The sequence below is a fragment of the Centruroides vittatus genome, unplaced genomic scaffold, assembly GCF_030686945.1.
Source record: "Centruroides vittatus isolate TY-2023 unplaced genomic scaffold, ASM3068694v2 contig_82, whole genome shotgun sequence".
Taxonomy (NCBI): Eukaryota; Metazoa; Arthropoda; class Arachnida; order Scorpiones; family Buthidae; genus Centruroides; species Centruroides vittatus.
The window spans coordinates 193,513-208,838 of record NW_027122533.1 but is presented as its reverse complement, the minus strand read 5'-3'; the positions used below and the strand labels follow the sequence as shown (position 1 = coordinate 208,838).

Sequence of the window (15,326 nt, the reverse complement as noted above, 5' to 3'; positions counted from 1 at the left end):
TAATATGTGTGATTGTCTGGCAATTGGCAATAACGGAAATAAATCACTGGATTCAATAATCATCAAGAAATAAAATTCTGACACAAGTAAAACGTTTTTCTTATGTAGAGAATTAATACATCTTTTGTCGAATGATTCTTAAAGAATTTGTTTAGCTTATGAAATAAAATAACTGTTTTGATTCTTTTACATTGCAATTCGGAATCTTAGAATAGAGTGTTCACTAAGACTTATACCCTGTTCACAAATTCCATCACTAATATTCTATATGCGATTAAGTTAAATACAATAAACTCACTTATATTCAAAATACTTACATTTTCCTTCGAAATGTTTTACACTTTTCAACACTCGGCTAAAGATCGTCCACAAAGCATAGAATATTACAGAAAGGACAGCAATCAATATGAGTAAATAAGGACAGAGGATTGCTTGAAGAACACACATGCCAACAACAATAAAACAACCCTAAAATTAAAGAAAATAAATTGCAAATAAATAACTCGAGACGTTAAATTCTATATTTTATAAGTAAACTAATTCTACTACTGCATTTAAAACGGCATCTCTTTGTTAAGTAATACGTACATGTGTCTCATAGGTCTGGAACTGTAGTTGTTATGTACTGTACATGTCTGTTTTTTTAACAGTGGCATGAAGATTAATAAAAAATTAATTTAAATCATTTTTATGCTAATTTTCTCCATCAGTGAGTAGTAGGAAATTTTTTTTTTTTTTTTGTATTTTTTGAAGTTTTTATATCATTTTTCTTAAGCGGTTCTTTCTGTATTTTGTAACAATGGTTTTGGCATTGAAAATTATTTTAAAGTCTGAATAATAATTATTTTTTTTATTAATCTCGATGCCTTTTCTAAAAGAATACGCTACGATAAACGTAATTCCTATGAATCCAGACTCAAGATAGATCATACATTATATTTCTTTTGCTAAATATAGGAGTCGATCTGTTATAAAAACGTTCTGACATGAATAAAACTACGAAAAGAATTAATTTATTTCTCATCACATTTAATAAATTCTGTTAAAAAAACTGTTTGCAAGAGTAGCGTTCTGAATGTTAGCTGATACAACCCGCCACAGAGGCTGATAGTACGCACAGTAGTTTGTAACTTTAAAATATGGGTTCTAGCCACGAAAGATTTTTGTTTACAATTTTTAACGGCAAACAACGTTAGTTCTACAAGTTTTCCTAGAAATTTAATTTTCATACTTAAAAAAATTTCAAAGAAATAAAATGTATGGTGAAAAATACACATTTATTTTTTTATTTTGCTTAAATGTGCTGAAGGTCAAACTACATTTACCAGCAGTTGCTTGATGTACTTTATATCATGACATAAAAATCAGCTGCTAAAGTTAAAAACCACTGTAGGACGGATTTATTATGTTTAAAAGCCATCACGAGTTCTGGATGTTAACTAATAACCAGGTGATGGTAAGAAAATAAAAGTTTCTTTTTCATTATAATTTATTTATCTTCAATCATCTTATATAAGCAGGTAACAAAATTATTCGCCACATACAGAAATGTAACTTGGTTATTTTTCAACATTTAATCGTTTCTGAAAATCTGTTGGGGTGCTCAAGACGTCAACATTTTCAAACACCTAATTTAATTATAATAATTACTTTGTTAGGAATTTTTATTAAATCGGTCTTTCTATGAGAATTAAGAATGTTGCAGAGTTATTTATATTTACCAGAACTATTACCGTGATATTTCGAGTTGAATTTTATGTTCCTTATATGTTTTTTATACAAGTAAGAAATGTTGATATGTTGCATGGGAATAAATAAAAAAATTAACCTAAATCATTTTTATGATAAAGACCATCAGTGAAAAGTTGAAATTTTTTTTCTTTTCTTATATTTTTTTAAGTATGTAGCCTATATCATTTTTATTACGGAATTTTTCCTGTATTTTGTAACAATAAGTAAAGAAATGAATAATGTTACTTGCTGAATCAGGTATCTTTATTGAGAGGACAAGCATAGATGCAGTGCGTTAAATCTTTAACAACTTTTCACTCATTGCGGGTTTTGGAGGTGAAAATTATTCCAAAACCAACATTATAATAATTTATTTTTATTGATTTTACGTTAATTCTGAAAGAATATCCTTTTCCATGCTATTAGCTACCGATCGGTGTATATTACGTGACTTCTCCGTTCATTGGTAATGCGAAATGCACCAGTCGGTGTAAATTAAAAAATTCGATTAATTTGCATTATATTCGAGTTTTCCAGCGACCTTAGCTTTAATTCGCTCTTCTGTAGGTCGATTGACTTTGTTTAAGCCAATAAGTGTTTTGTTACCATCCCTGGGTCATATATATTTCGGTAAATATATCCCCTACTATTCTATAGTAAATCTTTGCAGTATCTACACAGTTGGCTGAAAACAATCAAAGGGAAACTCCTTCTACAGTTTTATCGGGTCTCTTCTGTCTTTGTTGACGTTACTTTAACTAATCACAGACTTGCGAAAGGAAAAAATTGCCGCGAAAAGCCCCGCCACCAACCTTCAAGTAAAATGTAAACAATCACAGTAAATTAGCTTTTTAAATCGATTTTTAGTTCTAATTAACTAATTTAATGCACCTAGACATTAAATTAGCTAATTTGACAATATTTAGGCGAGTAAATATGTTTTTAAAACTATCTAGCGATAAATATTCCCGGGAAACTTTACCTTCTTATAGTAAGTCTATGGAAGATGTTCGTGCTGATAATTGGCTTTAAATTTTTTGTCAAATGAATTCATATATATTTTGAATACATTTAATTATTTTACAAAAATAAGAGCAAAGCCGTGTCTGTCGTACAGCTGACTAATCGGTATCGCTTCACGATAACAATCGACTACTTTCCCAGCTAAGTAATTACAGACATAATGTGAATATTGGCAATAACTTCTCCCCAGCTCTAGGTAGAAAGCTGCAGTTTGTTTTGTTTAAAAGAGCACAGATGTTTCTATCTAACAGATGTACAAAGTTCAGCGATTCTCTGTAAATTAATTTTTCTTCTTTTGTTCGTAAACTTAATATTATTTTAAATATGTATAAAACTAAAAATTAAACAATCGTAAACTGTAACATGTTTTTAATCAAACACAAAAAACAGATTGAATATAGAGCGATACTGAAGCGAAATATCGCGATTTAAAGAATTACCCAAAAAACGCAAAAATGCGCCATATAACGAATTCCACCTATTTACTCAATGCTTAAAGTTTTCAGCATGGAAAGGGATATACAACGATCAATGTAATTTCTATGGTTCCAGACTCACTATAGATATTATATTATACTTCTTTTACTAAATATATGAGTCGATCTGTTATGAAAGTGTTCTGACATGAGTAAAAATACGAAAAGAATTAATTTATTTCTCACTATATTAATTTAATTATATAATTATGTTCTGACAGTTCTTTTGTAAGAGTGTATATGTTACTATACACAGTAAATCCCTACAAACTACTATAGAATGAAGAATTTTTGTGTTTACGAAAGCTTGAGTTTGCGTGGTGTTTCCATCAACGCGAAAGTGAAAAACATTTATATAGAATGTGTTTATTTTATCATCAGCTGTATACAGAAATTTTTGAGCTGAAATCATCCGTTGAATTTATTTTAATAAGAATTGAGCTGAAAAGACTTCTATGACAATAGAATGTACCGAAATGTGCAGTAATTTAATGCACAGTATCCGAAAAGAGAACACTAGATAATTGTAATTTCTCTGTTCTCAAGAAATTGAAAATTAATGTTTGATAAAAATTTGTCAGAATTAAGTAGCGTGGATTTAATATATTCGGATTTTCATTTTATTGTTGTAAGAAATATTTTAATTTTGAAATTTCCAAGATTCGAATAATTTTTTTCTACTGTTTCTGCCTTATAGAAATTATAGCGCCTTCTAATTAAGTCCATTCCAGAAAATTCCTGGGATTTCTCGTCTTCTCCGGATTTGCTCTCGAGTTGCCGAGAAATTGTCAGGGTTAAAACATTAATCGCTCTTCCACTTGGCCGTTAGTCAAATAACCAAACGAAAAATATATGATTTTGACTATATTTATAATCACTCACTCATATAAAAAGAATTGTCTGGTTACTGAAATACTTTTGCTCAGCACATAGAAGTGGCATGCGGTGACATTTGATGACAGGGAACCGGTGGTTTTCATATTGTAGAAAGTTGCAGTTCTGAGGTAGTATTGTAGGTTGTAATTTTTACAACCTACAATACTACCTTGTATTGGTTGGACATTTGATGGAAGAGAGTTAGTACTACACCAGAGGCCACCAAGCACTGCCAAATGCATAAAAAATGTCTAAACGTCACTGGCATGCAGTGACATTTGACGATAGGAAAGCCGTGCTGACTCTGGATAGAAAATCATTGGAAGCGTTAAACGATATTTTGTTGTTTATCATCCATGAGCTTAACCACATGAGGTTGGTGCTTTGTATAACGCATGCGCCAATACGTATAATCTGGCTGCTTTACACAATTCAAATATTTTCGCCGTGAAAGCTGTCCCATATTCGACAATACAGCGCTCCCATTGGGAATATGCATGTATGAATTTATATTCGAATATACAATAGAAATCTTATCATTTTTCGCATATACAAGGAAAGTGGTGCTTCCACAGCTTCCATGGTCAGCACGCCACTGGCACAGTATATGTAGCACTGATTAGGTTGAGTGACGCATGCTGTGTAGATGTACAGTTGTACTATATAAGTGAAGTGCCATTGTCTTGGGTTCAGTTGTGCGCGTGCAGTGACAATTGCAACATGTTTGTTTCCATTAAAATATAAGCGAAATTAAAGTGCGAACGATCGTTTGAGATTGACATGAAATTAAAAAAGACTTTACAGAAATTCAAAAACATTGAAACTGTTGCAAAATAATGTAAGCTTACACACCACAAAACAGGTGATGGCCCACCTTCAGAAACGCTTATGAGACATTTCTGTCCTTCTACCGCAAAGTCGGGTCTTGTTATTACCGATTTGCAATTGTTTGGACTATTGCAATGTCAGTTGATGGGATGAAAGGTTTGATGACAATGACGAAGTTCAAAAAAATGTAATGCAAAACTTTACAGAAGTAGCGGACACTTTATTCAAGAAAACACACAAAAATTTGTTTATTTAAGCTGAAAAATAAAAGGAAAATTATAGAAAAAAGAGGGTAAGACTTGCAATGACATACTGTGCTGACACCCGGGCAATTAAAACAGCTCGGGTAAAGAAGATGGAGACATGACAATGTTGAGATTTGTGTGTAGTGTAGCGAAGTACAGACTTAGAAATGATTACATCAGAAAAACAGTCAAAATAGGTCCTATAAATCAGAAGATGCAGGAAACAAGAAAAAGACGTAAAGGCTTGGTCGTCACTGACATACGTACTTGAATACGCGGTGTTTATGTTAAAAATTAGCTTACAGAGCTTTTATTTCTCTTCTTGTATGTTACGTTTGTGTAAACAAAACAGCGTGTCCGTGATTCGTGATTCAAAAAGTTGCTTTTGTAACTGGCCATTCCACTTAAACGTTAATTATTTTTTTATAATTTATTTTACATAAATCTATAAATTCAAAATTAACTTACTCTTATCACAAAGAAAGCAAAGAAAGGTAACAATTCATCCACGGAACTGACATCTTTGGAAAACCGAGTTAAAATTTTTCCTAGAAAATATACAAACGAAAAATATTAATTAAAGTAAATATTTATGTAAAATCTCTTTTTCCGATGTGATTATTATTAATAGAAATACCACGCAGTGTGGGGAACGTTATCTAAGATTAACACATCTGAAACATTTCACACTGTACATTTTATCGCAAATATGATTATTTTCGCATTGATCTAGTGATTTTTGTAAATTTTTAACGAGAAGTACTCGTAATTATGGTTTTATAAATTGATTTTCTTTCAAAACGAAGAAACATTGTGTACTCTTCTGCAGTGTGTATACATTAACTCGTACGTGTAAAAGTAAATTATGTATTAATAATTAAAGTTGATAATACAAAAACATATAGCCTTAATTGGGTGATATCTTGATGAGAAATGATAAATTCTGAAGTTTATAACTATGTTGTAATAATTTTTATCTATTACTAATTAAACGAGTTGCTAAACTTTTTGGGCAACATTTAAAATTTTGATGACGTCATATGTTATCATATTTTATTTAAGACATTTTTGTATTTTTAACTATTATAAAATTGCATGAAGCGTAATTTGGAGGGTAGGGATGTGTTTTATTAAAAACTGTAAATCCTAATAACCAGTATAATCGTTATTAAGTCTGAACCTACTAAAGATACTCATGAACCCTATTATCTCCCCATCTCCTAATCACAAAAATTTAATAGCATCGATCCCCTAATACGCAAACTTCCGTGCAAAATTTGAGAAAATTTCAACAAGAAGCACAGGTGGGTTTTTTAAAAATTTCTTCTTAGTTAGTTAGTTCAACCTTAAAAAGGGGTGAACACTATCGTGCCTCTCCCACACACGCTAACATCTATACAAACAGAAATTTCCCATGAATGTTTTTCTTTCCTCCATGTTTCAAGGTGTCCTAAGTTAAAAAAGTAGAAATCTTGAAGGAGGTCGTTTTTGGTGAGCTTGTCATACTTTTCCTCTGTTATATATGACAGCCGGAAAAGTAATAATTCAAGTAGCTTAACTGTTTCTTAAAAACTGAAAGTAAATAAAAACCAGAAATCGTAGCTTTCTAGAATCCAACAGAATATGTCATTAAAATCGATCAACTGTTCAAATCATTCGCCTTGAAGAAGAATTCGATAATGGTTTTTGGTAGTATTTCTACGCTTGAATTATATAGGTAAGATACATTTATTTGTGTCTTGTCTATTTAATTATGACTTTTTTAGTAACGAACAACTTTTTATCTATTCTATTCTATTCTTTTCTGTTCATGTGGAATATGCAGCTCCTGTGGCCATCACTCCGAAAAAACGATGATGAACACATGCGTCAGATAAACCATCCGACGCTTTCGTGTCTGCTTGGTCACACGTGAGCGTGAAAAAATAATATTTTCCGAGAGTTCATTTAAGAGAAATTGGCCGCTATTCAGGCGACATAGACGTGGAAAATATCTGGAAAACTCCACGTGGCCAGCCCGTCCAAGCTCGGCGCGAATGCAGGACCGAACTTCCAGTATTCTGCGAACGGAATCGCTTAACGAACTGTCGGGAAAATTAAGATACTGAAGAATCAAAGGCAACATTTTATTTCCTATTGTAGTACTATCACTATATTCCTGGTTGCTGCAAAAATAAAAGAAGTTATTGAAAGACTAACGTGTTTCGTCGTATGACGAAGTTCAAGCTATTAATTAATTAATTAGCTATCACGTGACGATCATTTGCCATTACCTTTTAAGTAATCTCTTAACTAACACAAGTTTTAATGATTTAAAAATGGAATATAAAATAACGTCCCATTTTACCTTTTCAGCTGTTATGTATATGTTTAAGAAGGAAAAGTATTGGAATCGAGTCAAATTTGACCCTGCGCACTTAGAGACCTATTGCCTACCAACGTATATAGATACGAATTTTTTATCCTCCTTTTGTAGTTCTTCTTCCTCCTTAATCCAGTGATAACCATAATCCAGTCTTCAGCTATCTTGTCCATTTACATCTTTTGTGTCTTCCCCGAGGACTTTTTTCTCATCACCTTCTTCAATCCTAACTTTGGTTTTCTATTTTCTACCTTTATCTTGTTATACCTAAACTATCTCAGTCTAATTTCTTTTATTTTCTCCACCAAATTTCCATTTCTGTTCTATACCTTTATTTCTTTATTTCTTTGTTTCTTATTCTGTGTCTTCTGGTCTTACTCGGCATGTAATGTATAATTGATAAAGGACTTTCTTACATTTAAGTGGCACATCCTTTTCCAGATCCAAATTACTAATATAAGTCACCAGCTTGCTATATTCTTCTACTTATTTCTTCGCTTAACTTTCTGTTTTATGATATTTCTGTTCACAGATATCTATAGCCGTGAACATCTTGTAATAATTTTCCATCTCCTCTTCTGAGTTCTCTTCTTCTTGGTATTTTTCACAAGACTATGCTTTGTATATAAAATTGCGCTGTTCTGAACAGCTACACACCTTAGAAGTGTAAAAGAGTATATGTCAGCAGTTTCATTTTGGCACAGAGTATTTGGGCCCAAACCATGCGCACATAAAAAACCAGACTTGTAGGTACTCGTGGGACCGAGAACCAAATCAAAATAAAATACAACTTGGCAACAGTCTTTCTACAAACAGGCGGTAGTGCGAGATTTGCGCATGCCTTGCTAGTTGAGAAGTTGGAAATGCGAACGTTGCGCTTTTTTGAAACAAGATGGCGTTAGTTGTTATAATTTTATATTAAAACTAACTTACAAAATATAATTTTTCTTTTGTTTTTACATTTATTAAAATATTTATTTTGTTTGAGAATAATAAATGAAAATTAATTTCAAATGATACAATAGCCACAACTATCTTTTTGAAAAACGGAAAATTTTCGTTAGGCATCGACAAAAATTCAAGCCGGGGCGACACGCAACAGAGAGGAATTTCGACATTGAATAGGTTAACTTCACCGAAAATGCATTGTGGACGACCTCGTGGTCGTGGCTGAAGCCGATGCCGGCAAAGTTTTAAACGATCGCGCTCAAAACTATCGATACCAAATGAGATCGCGCATCAAAGTGGTCCTGCTTAGTAGCGAGTCGCCGAGACATAGTCTTGTTTCAAAAATAGCCTTGCCGGTTTACTTGTTGTCTATATAAGATGACAATTTGTTTTTCTCTTTGTCCTTAGCTTTTTATCGAAGTGCATGAAATTTTTCATACTTATTATCTAGGACCCAGATGAAAATATAGACTACCACGAAAACCTGGGCACCGGCAATATCCTTTTATTTCACACTTCTTTTGATTATTTCTAATTTTTATTAAAATTAACAACAGGGGCGTGAAATCAAGGGAAGGTGAGAGTTTTCAGTTTTTCCAGTTGGGTATCCAGAAACTGTTTTCCCTTAAAGTTATTGCATCTGCAATAATTTGGCTGAACATTAGAGCACGTTTGAGCAATAACAGTGAAAAAAGTTCGAGGCACAAAGTAAAGCTCGAAGCCTTTTCCTGCAACGATGCTTATTTTTCCAATATATGATCACGGTGACAATGCTTCAATTAAAACTTCCCGTTCTTGTAATCTGTGTAATGTGCATTTTATTCACATATTCAGTGTTACTATCAAATCTGGTTCTTCTATTCGTATGTCACAATTTTCAAGAGTTTCATTTATTTACAGGAATTTGCTAAGCATATTTTTTTTATCCTGGTGTTTCTAGTTATTTTTTATGGAATACATGTATTAGGTTATGAAGTTTCGTATCTAATGCTATAATGTAAACCAATAATGAATATTTGTGATACGATAAATTAAAGTATCAACATCATGTGTAACTACGTAAGTTACATGTTATCGAAAAACTTCAACGAATTTCATTAAAAGCTCATAACTTAACAATAAAGTAAATAAATGCATTTTACATACCAACGGGATTGTTATCCAAAAATGAAATCGGAGTTCGAATGATACAACGCAACATATTATTGTGCAGCGTGAAAGAAGCAATTGTAAAAAATCTGTATAACAATAATCCAGAAAGTAACGTCGTTAGAAATACAGCGCATATCAATCCAATGTAAACATACATGTTGAATTCGTCACAGTGATAAAATATTTTGTCTTCAATGTTATTTAACATATTTATGTTAGATGTAATATTGTCGAAATTCTTTATGCTTTGGCTATAAACTCGGATATCTTGCAACCTGAAAATTGAACATAAAATAACAATGAAACGTTGTGATTTTTCTACTTCTTTAACAGAATGAAATACAATTAAACTACTTAACTGCATTAAATAAAACTAATACATATAAACGATGTTGACATCTACCGAATGATGATTAGGTAATATGTTTGTATAAATACATAAAATGATTTCAGTGAAAATTTAAGCCAGACTCCCATCATTTACCGTAAGATGTATAACTGTAAACGACATCGCAATGTCTTACCTATGCGATCAATTTTATTGCAGATTAATTTCGCCTGTAATTATAGAGTAATATTGCCCACGCAATGACATTTGTTTAATGTGATAAAAATCCGCTAAGGAAACAGACGTTGAAACCGATTGCTGCGCAGCGTGGTAGTGAAACAAGATGTCGTGTAAATGAGATCTTGTTCCGGTTCCCGACAGACCCGCATTAATGAAACAGCGTAGTCAAGATGAGATTATTTTCGATGTTTTATGAAAAAAATAATTCAGACATTTTTACAACTACAAAGAAAAAATGTCTTCTCCAGAAAAGTATCAACGAAATTTATATAATAATAACTTTAACGCTTAAATTTAAATTCCAAAAATAAATTCACCTGTTTAAGATAGACACTTGAAATCAATAACTATGAGTTCTCTTAAAAATATTTACGTTAAATACGTACAGTACATATAAATTTAAACATTTTATGCTGCTGTTTGTTTTGAATGCCAAATTATAATATATGTATGAAAATATTTACAGATACAAAAAATATATTCATTGCAACTCGCAAAATTTCTTCATTCATTATACTTGAAACAATGTTTAATTGAATGTGGCTTACAAAATGTAACGATATTTTTATTAAACATTTTATACGAAAACTTAGTTCACGTGTTAAAGTATACATTAATTATAATATCATACCATTTTATTAGCCAATAATCGCTGGCACACGTAAAGGATTGCGATATAATTAGCATTGATAAAATAACAATCTTGAAGAAAAATCCTGTTCCGGCATTGACGTATGATTTATAAACTGCAATTCCTGGTTTCTTAACTTCTTCATTGTCACGTAGTGTTTGGTTATTTTCGGCTTCCTACAAAAAATAATGTTTTGAAAAATATATAAATTATTCGTTGAGTCTCGTGAGTTTTGCTTAAATCTGAAATAAATGTTTTAATATGTTCTTTCAAACTATAAGAACCTAAAGGATAATTTTTCATATAAATGTAAATTAGATGTGTTATTCTTATTTCATACACACAATCGAAAGAAACTATTATCTCTTTTGAATACTACTAAATCTTCTACTTATTTTCTACTACCAAATTAACAATTACAAAACAGAAAAATAAGAAATATATATAAATAAAACATTATCATTAACAATTGAAGAATAAAAAATACTGTAAATATATTTTCCGTGTAAGTTTCATAAAACTCTTAACTTCTAACATTTTTTTTTCTTTTTTAATTCCTACCTTACCTAGACAGAATTGGAAGATCCGGAAGACAATTGATATAATACCAGGTAATATTTGTTTGTGTGGACGTTTAAAATCTGTTAAATCTCAATGTTGTCTCTGCTGTAGTCGATCATAGAAATACCAATTAACGTATGTACTTCCACAAAGTCTGCAGTTCGTTTCCTGGCAAAAGCGGCTTTTAGTTTGGACAATCGGAAATGGAGTAGTTATTGATCCACCAACCAGCTACATTACAATCGCTTTCCCAGTCCGTCAATAAGCCCAGATTATACACAAGACAGAGGGAAATAAAATTGTACATATATATCTTCGGTATTTATGTTAATGGATCCAAATTGTTGTCACTGAATTAGACCATATTGTTTCTAAAGGCATGTTTATGTATTGAATAATGTATATGTTCAACGCCAAATAAAAGTTTCCCAGCAGCAGCACAAAGGATCTTTCTTACTACTATCTCTTCTCTCTCTCTCTCTCTTTCATCTTCTTTCCTCTGCTACTTTTTCACCACCACCTTCAATTCTTTCTCTTTTTTCCAACCTCTCCATCTTCCCCTATTCCCCCTCTCGGACAGGAAAAACTTTCGAGTGAGGTCTTACTCTTTTTCACCAATGTAGCTGCTTTACCAGAACACACGTCTTCTTTCACTGCAGAGTTGCCTGTTTAATGGAAATCCATCAAATCTATTGAAACGTCGAAATTTGATTTTTCAATATTTTCAGTGTAGCGTAGCGAGGCAGTTTTGTGATATAAGTAAATAGGTGATGTTTGTTTAATAATGTTTAATATTATTTATATTATAATATTTACTAATATTAATAATTTATGATAAAATTTCTTTGTTTTTTAGCAAGTATTACAACTCCACTGGCTTTGAATTTGATCACGAATAATACTTAAAATAATTCATAGTAAAATGCACGATATTTATTTTTGTAACGAATAGTAATTTATTATAAAAGAAGGCCGTCATACATACATATCAAAAGCGCAGATTTCGTGAAAATACGTTCCTACTAAAATACGTCATTTGTAACCTTAACAGCCTTTGCAACATTCTTTCTTTGAACTTTGTTCTACGTGTAAAGATTCTGTAATCACCTTTTGAATATCATCGCGTTTTTACTATATAAAGTTCCAAGGCGTTGAGGCGTGGAATAAATAAACTTGTGCAGCAATTGCGTGGTAATTGTTAACTGTTTCGCTTAATTACGTACAGGTACATAATTGTTCTGAAGTGCGAGGACGGTATTGATTCAGCTTTTTTTAAAACGTCTCTATACATCTTCTGTTAAGACATGTCCAGGCGTGATGCTGGTCAAGAGAGTATACGTATATGGTCAGATAGTGCGGCCAGATTTTGGTTCCACTAGCATAGTGCAGACAGGCGTTGTCTTACTGGAAATTACAGACTCGTCTATTGGAAAAGTTTACGTTTTAGTTTGTGTAGATGTTTCCAAAGAATTATATATATTCTAATCCTACAGATTTCATAACTTCATCGCAGAAAACACGTCTCTAACTTTTTCTGAACGAATTCACTCAAGAATGTGCATCGTTCAATCGTCTGTAATAATATGGTGGATTATTAGGTATAGATATTTCGAGCATCATCGTCCACCCGTAACGGAGAAATTTAAAACTTGTGGGATCAAGATTATTCCTGTAACGGTTTTGTTGTTCTTCTGTAACGGTCCCACGTGCAGCGGTGTATTCGGTGTGTTAGTAGTCCGCATGAAACTTTCATTTGCAAATCGCAATTGTGTATTTTAGATACAGTCCACTGAAAATCGAAAAACATTAGGTTTCTTGTCATTGGGTATATGATCTGATGAATGAAGAAATGTTGCTTTGTCTGTCCTTGGAATTTTCTTCCAATCAGCGTTTGTCAACTTCAGGTGATTTCTAGCCCAAACAAAACGTCTTTGCTTGCATGATTACTTTATAAAAGGTTTTCTACGGATTTCTACAGCGTGTATATGCATCTTCAGATATATCACCACATTTTGCTTTTAGCTAATGGAATTTTTACTGCAACTTTGTCAAATCTGTTATGAAAACTATCTGATTTTAGAAATATAGCTTCGAAAAATTGTAGTTGTCTGCAGCTAAGAGATGATTTGCTTCTAAAGCTTTCCCTGGAGAGTGTTTCTCTCTTTTCGAAAACATTTATGATTCCTTGGACTGCAGACTGACTTCTATGCACCTGCATGATACTACTTTGAGAGACTCATTCTTTACACTTCTTGACAATAATTTCTTGTGATTGGTTTCAGTAGATTTTATCTCTCTTCATTTTTCACAGATATTAATATGAACCGTTAAAGGTGACTTGCTTTTTATATGCAGGGAGCATGACGTAAGAAAAACTATTAGAATTTCAAGAAATTCGAATTATTCAAAAATCCTTTCTGAACGAACTTTACTGCAATTTGTTGCCGGAGGTTGCAAGATTTACATAGCAATACGGGCAACAACGTTATGAAGTTTACACATCTCACTATTTCGAAGGAAGAGTGATATATCATCAATGACCTATTCATTGGTGATGTGATCTAAATATAAAGGATCTTTGGCCTTCGTCGTAAGCATCTCTGTTGTAAGACATCAAGCCTTCTTTTGATGTTTCCCGATGTGTTCCAGGTCTCACTAGAATAAATAACTATCGGGAACTAATGCAGTTTTTCCATTTCTCATTACATACGAACTGAAGTCTACTATATGACTTCCAAAAATAGGTTTCCCATCGGTTGTTAATTCACCTTTAGAATTCCATCCGTAATGACTTTCATTCAACTTATCAATTAAATGTGGTATATATTTTTGATATAATTGTGGTACAGATAAAACTATTTGTTTAATAAATGCATCACCAACAGCTTTTTCTTCAGGTTGAGATTCTGTTTCTTCGATTTTATCAGATACAACACATGCTCTAAAAGGTTCTTTTCGAGCATGAACTATTCTCTACATTTTTAAAGTCTATTGACTTAATAATTTGACTTTACTATCATCAGATAAATCATCAGTCTCAAGTAATTCTTCGATATTATTACCAATCCTTACTTCAGGTTTTTGATGTGCTGACAACAATTCAGGAGGGACAAGAGCCATTTGCTTTGCCATTAGATTCTTTTTCCTATTACCTTACCAATTAGTCCACCTGCCATCGACAATAACGGAGCTAGTAGAAGAGAAAAGAATCCACCAGATTGATTAATTAAAATTTTTTTCTTGGTATTTAAAGGAACATATTTTTCACTTTATTTTGTGATAACTTTCTTATACTTTTGTAATTTACGAATATTAGCAGATATATTTCCTCTCCGCAAATTATCGCATATTTCATACAAAACTTTAATTTGATCCAGAATAGCTTTTTTCAATATTACTTTTCGTTGAGAAGGATTAGTCTTAGACAAAAGTGCTAACATATGATAATTTTTCTTTACGTTCTTCATTTTATTGGTAAGTATATCCAAAAATACCTTGTTCGTCAGGAAAACACGAATCTCTCACAGAAAATTCCTTATTCGTTTTAGGATGAAAAGCTAATAACAAATAACCAAATTCCTTTTCTGTCGCTTTTTTATATACACCCATAAAAAAATCGCATTTGCCATCAAAAGCTTGCCGTCCCAAACAACTTACTTGACTTTTATCACGATTATTTTTAAATAATATCAAATAATGTGTGTTTAAAGTTATATCTCTCATAATTCTATTTTTTTGGAAACAAATTTTGCATTATCATGATCACGCTTACATTTTAATGATGAGACTCTGTTGTAAACAAAAATTCAGTTTTGGAACTGAGTTTATGCATCAAATCATCAATTATTATTAAATCCCATCCTTGCACGGATTGAGGTAAACCGTACATGAATGTAACATTTTTTTCCTCGTGAAAAAACGGCAA

General features: G+C 32.0%; 1 protein-coding gene across 1 annotated transcript in view; it reads right to left on the bottom strand.

The window, feature by feature from the left end:
* LOC136982308 (ATP-binding cassette subfamily C member 4-like) overlaps positions 1–15,326 on the bottom strand; it is a 37,295-nt gene that overhangs the window by 16,661 nt on the left and 5,308 nt on the right. Inside the window, exons 2-5 of the mRNA XM_067278786.1 lie at positions 10,841–11,016; positions 9,636–9,916; positions 5,648–5,727; positions 318–468 (exon numbers count right to left, since the gene is read on the bottom strand). Coding sequence (XP_067134887.1) covers positions 318–468; positions 5,648–5,727; positions 9,636–9,916; positions 10,841–11,016 — 688 coding nt within the window. The remainder of the gene's footprint in view (positions 1–317; positions 469–5,647; positions 5,728–9,635; positions 9,917–10,840; positions 11,017–15,326) is intronic.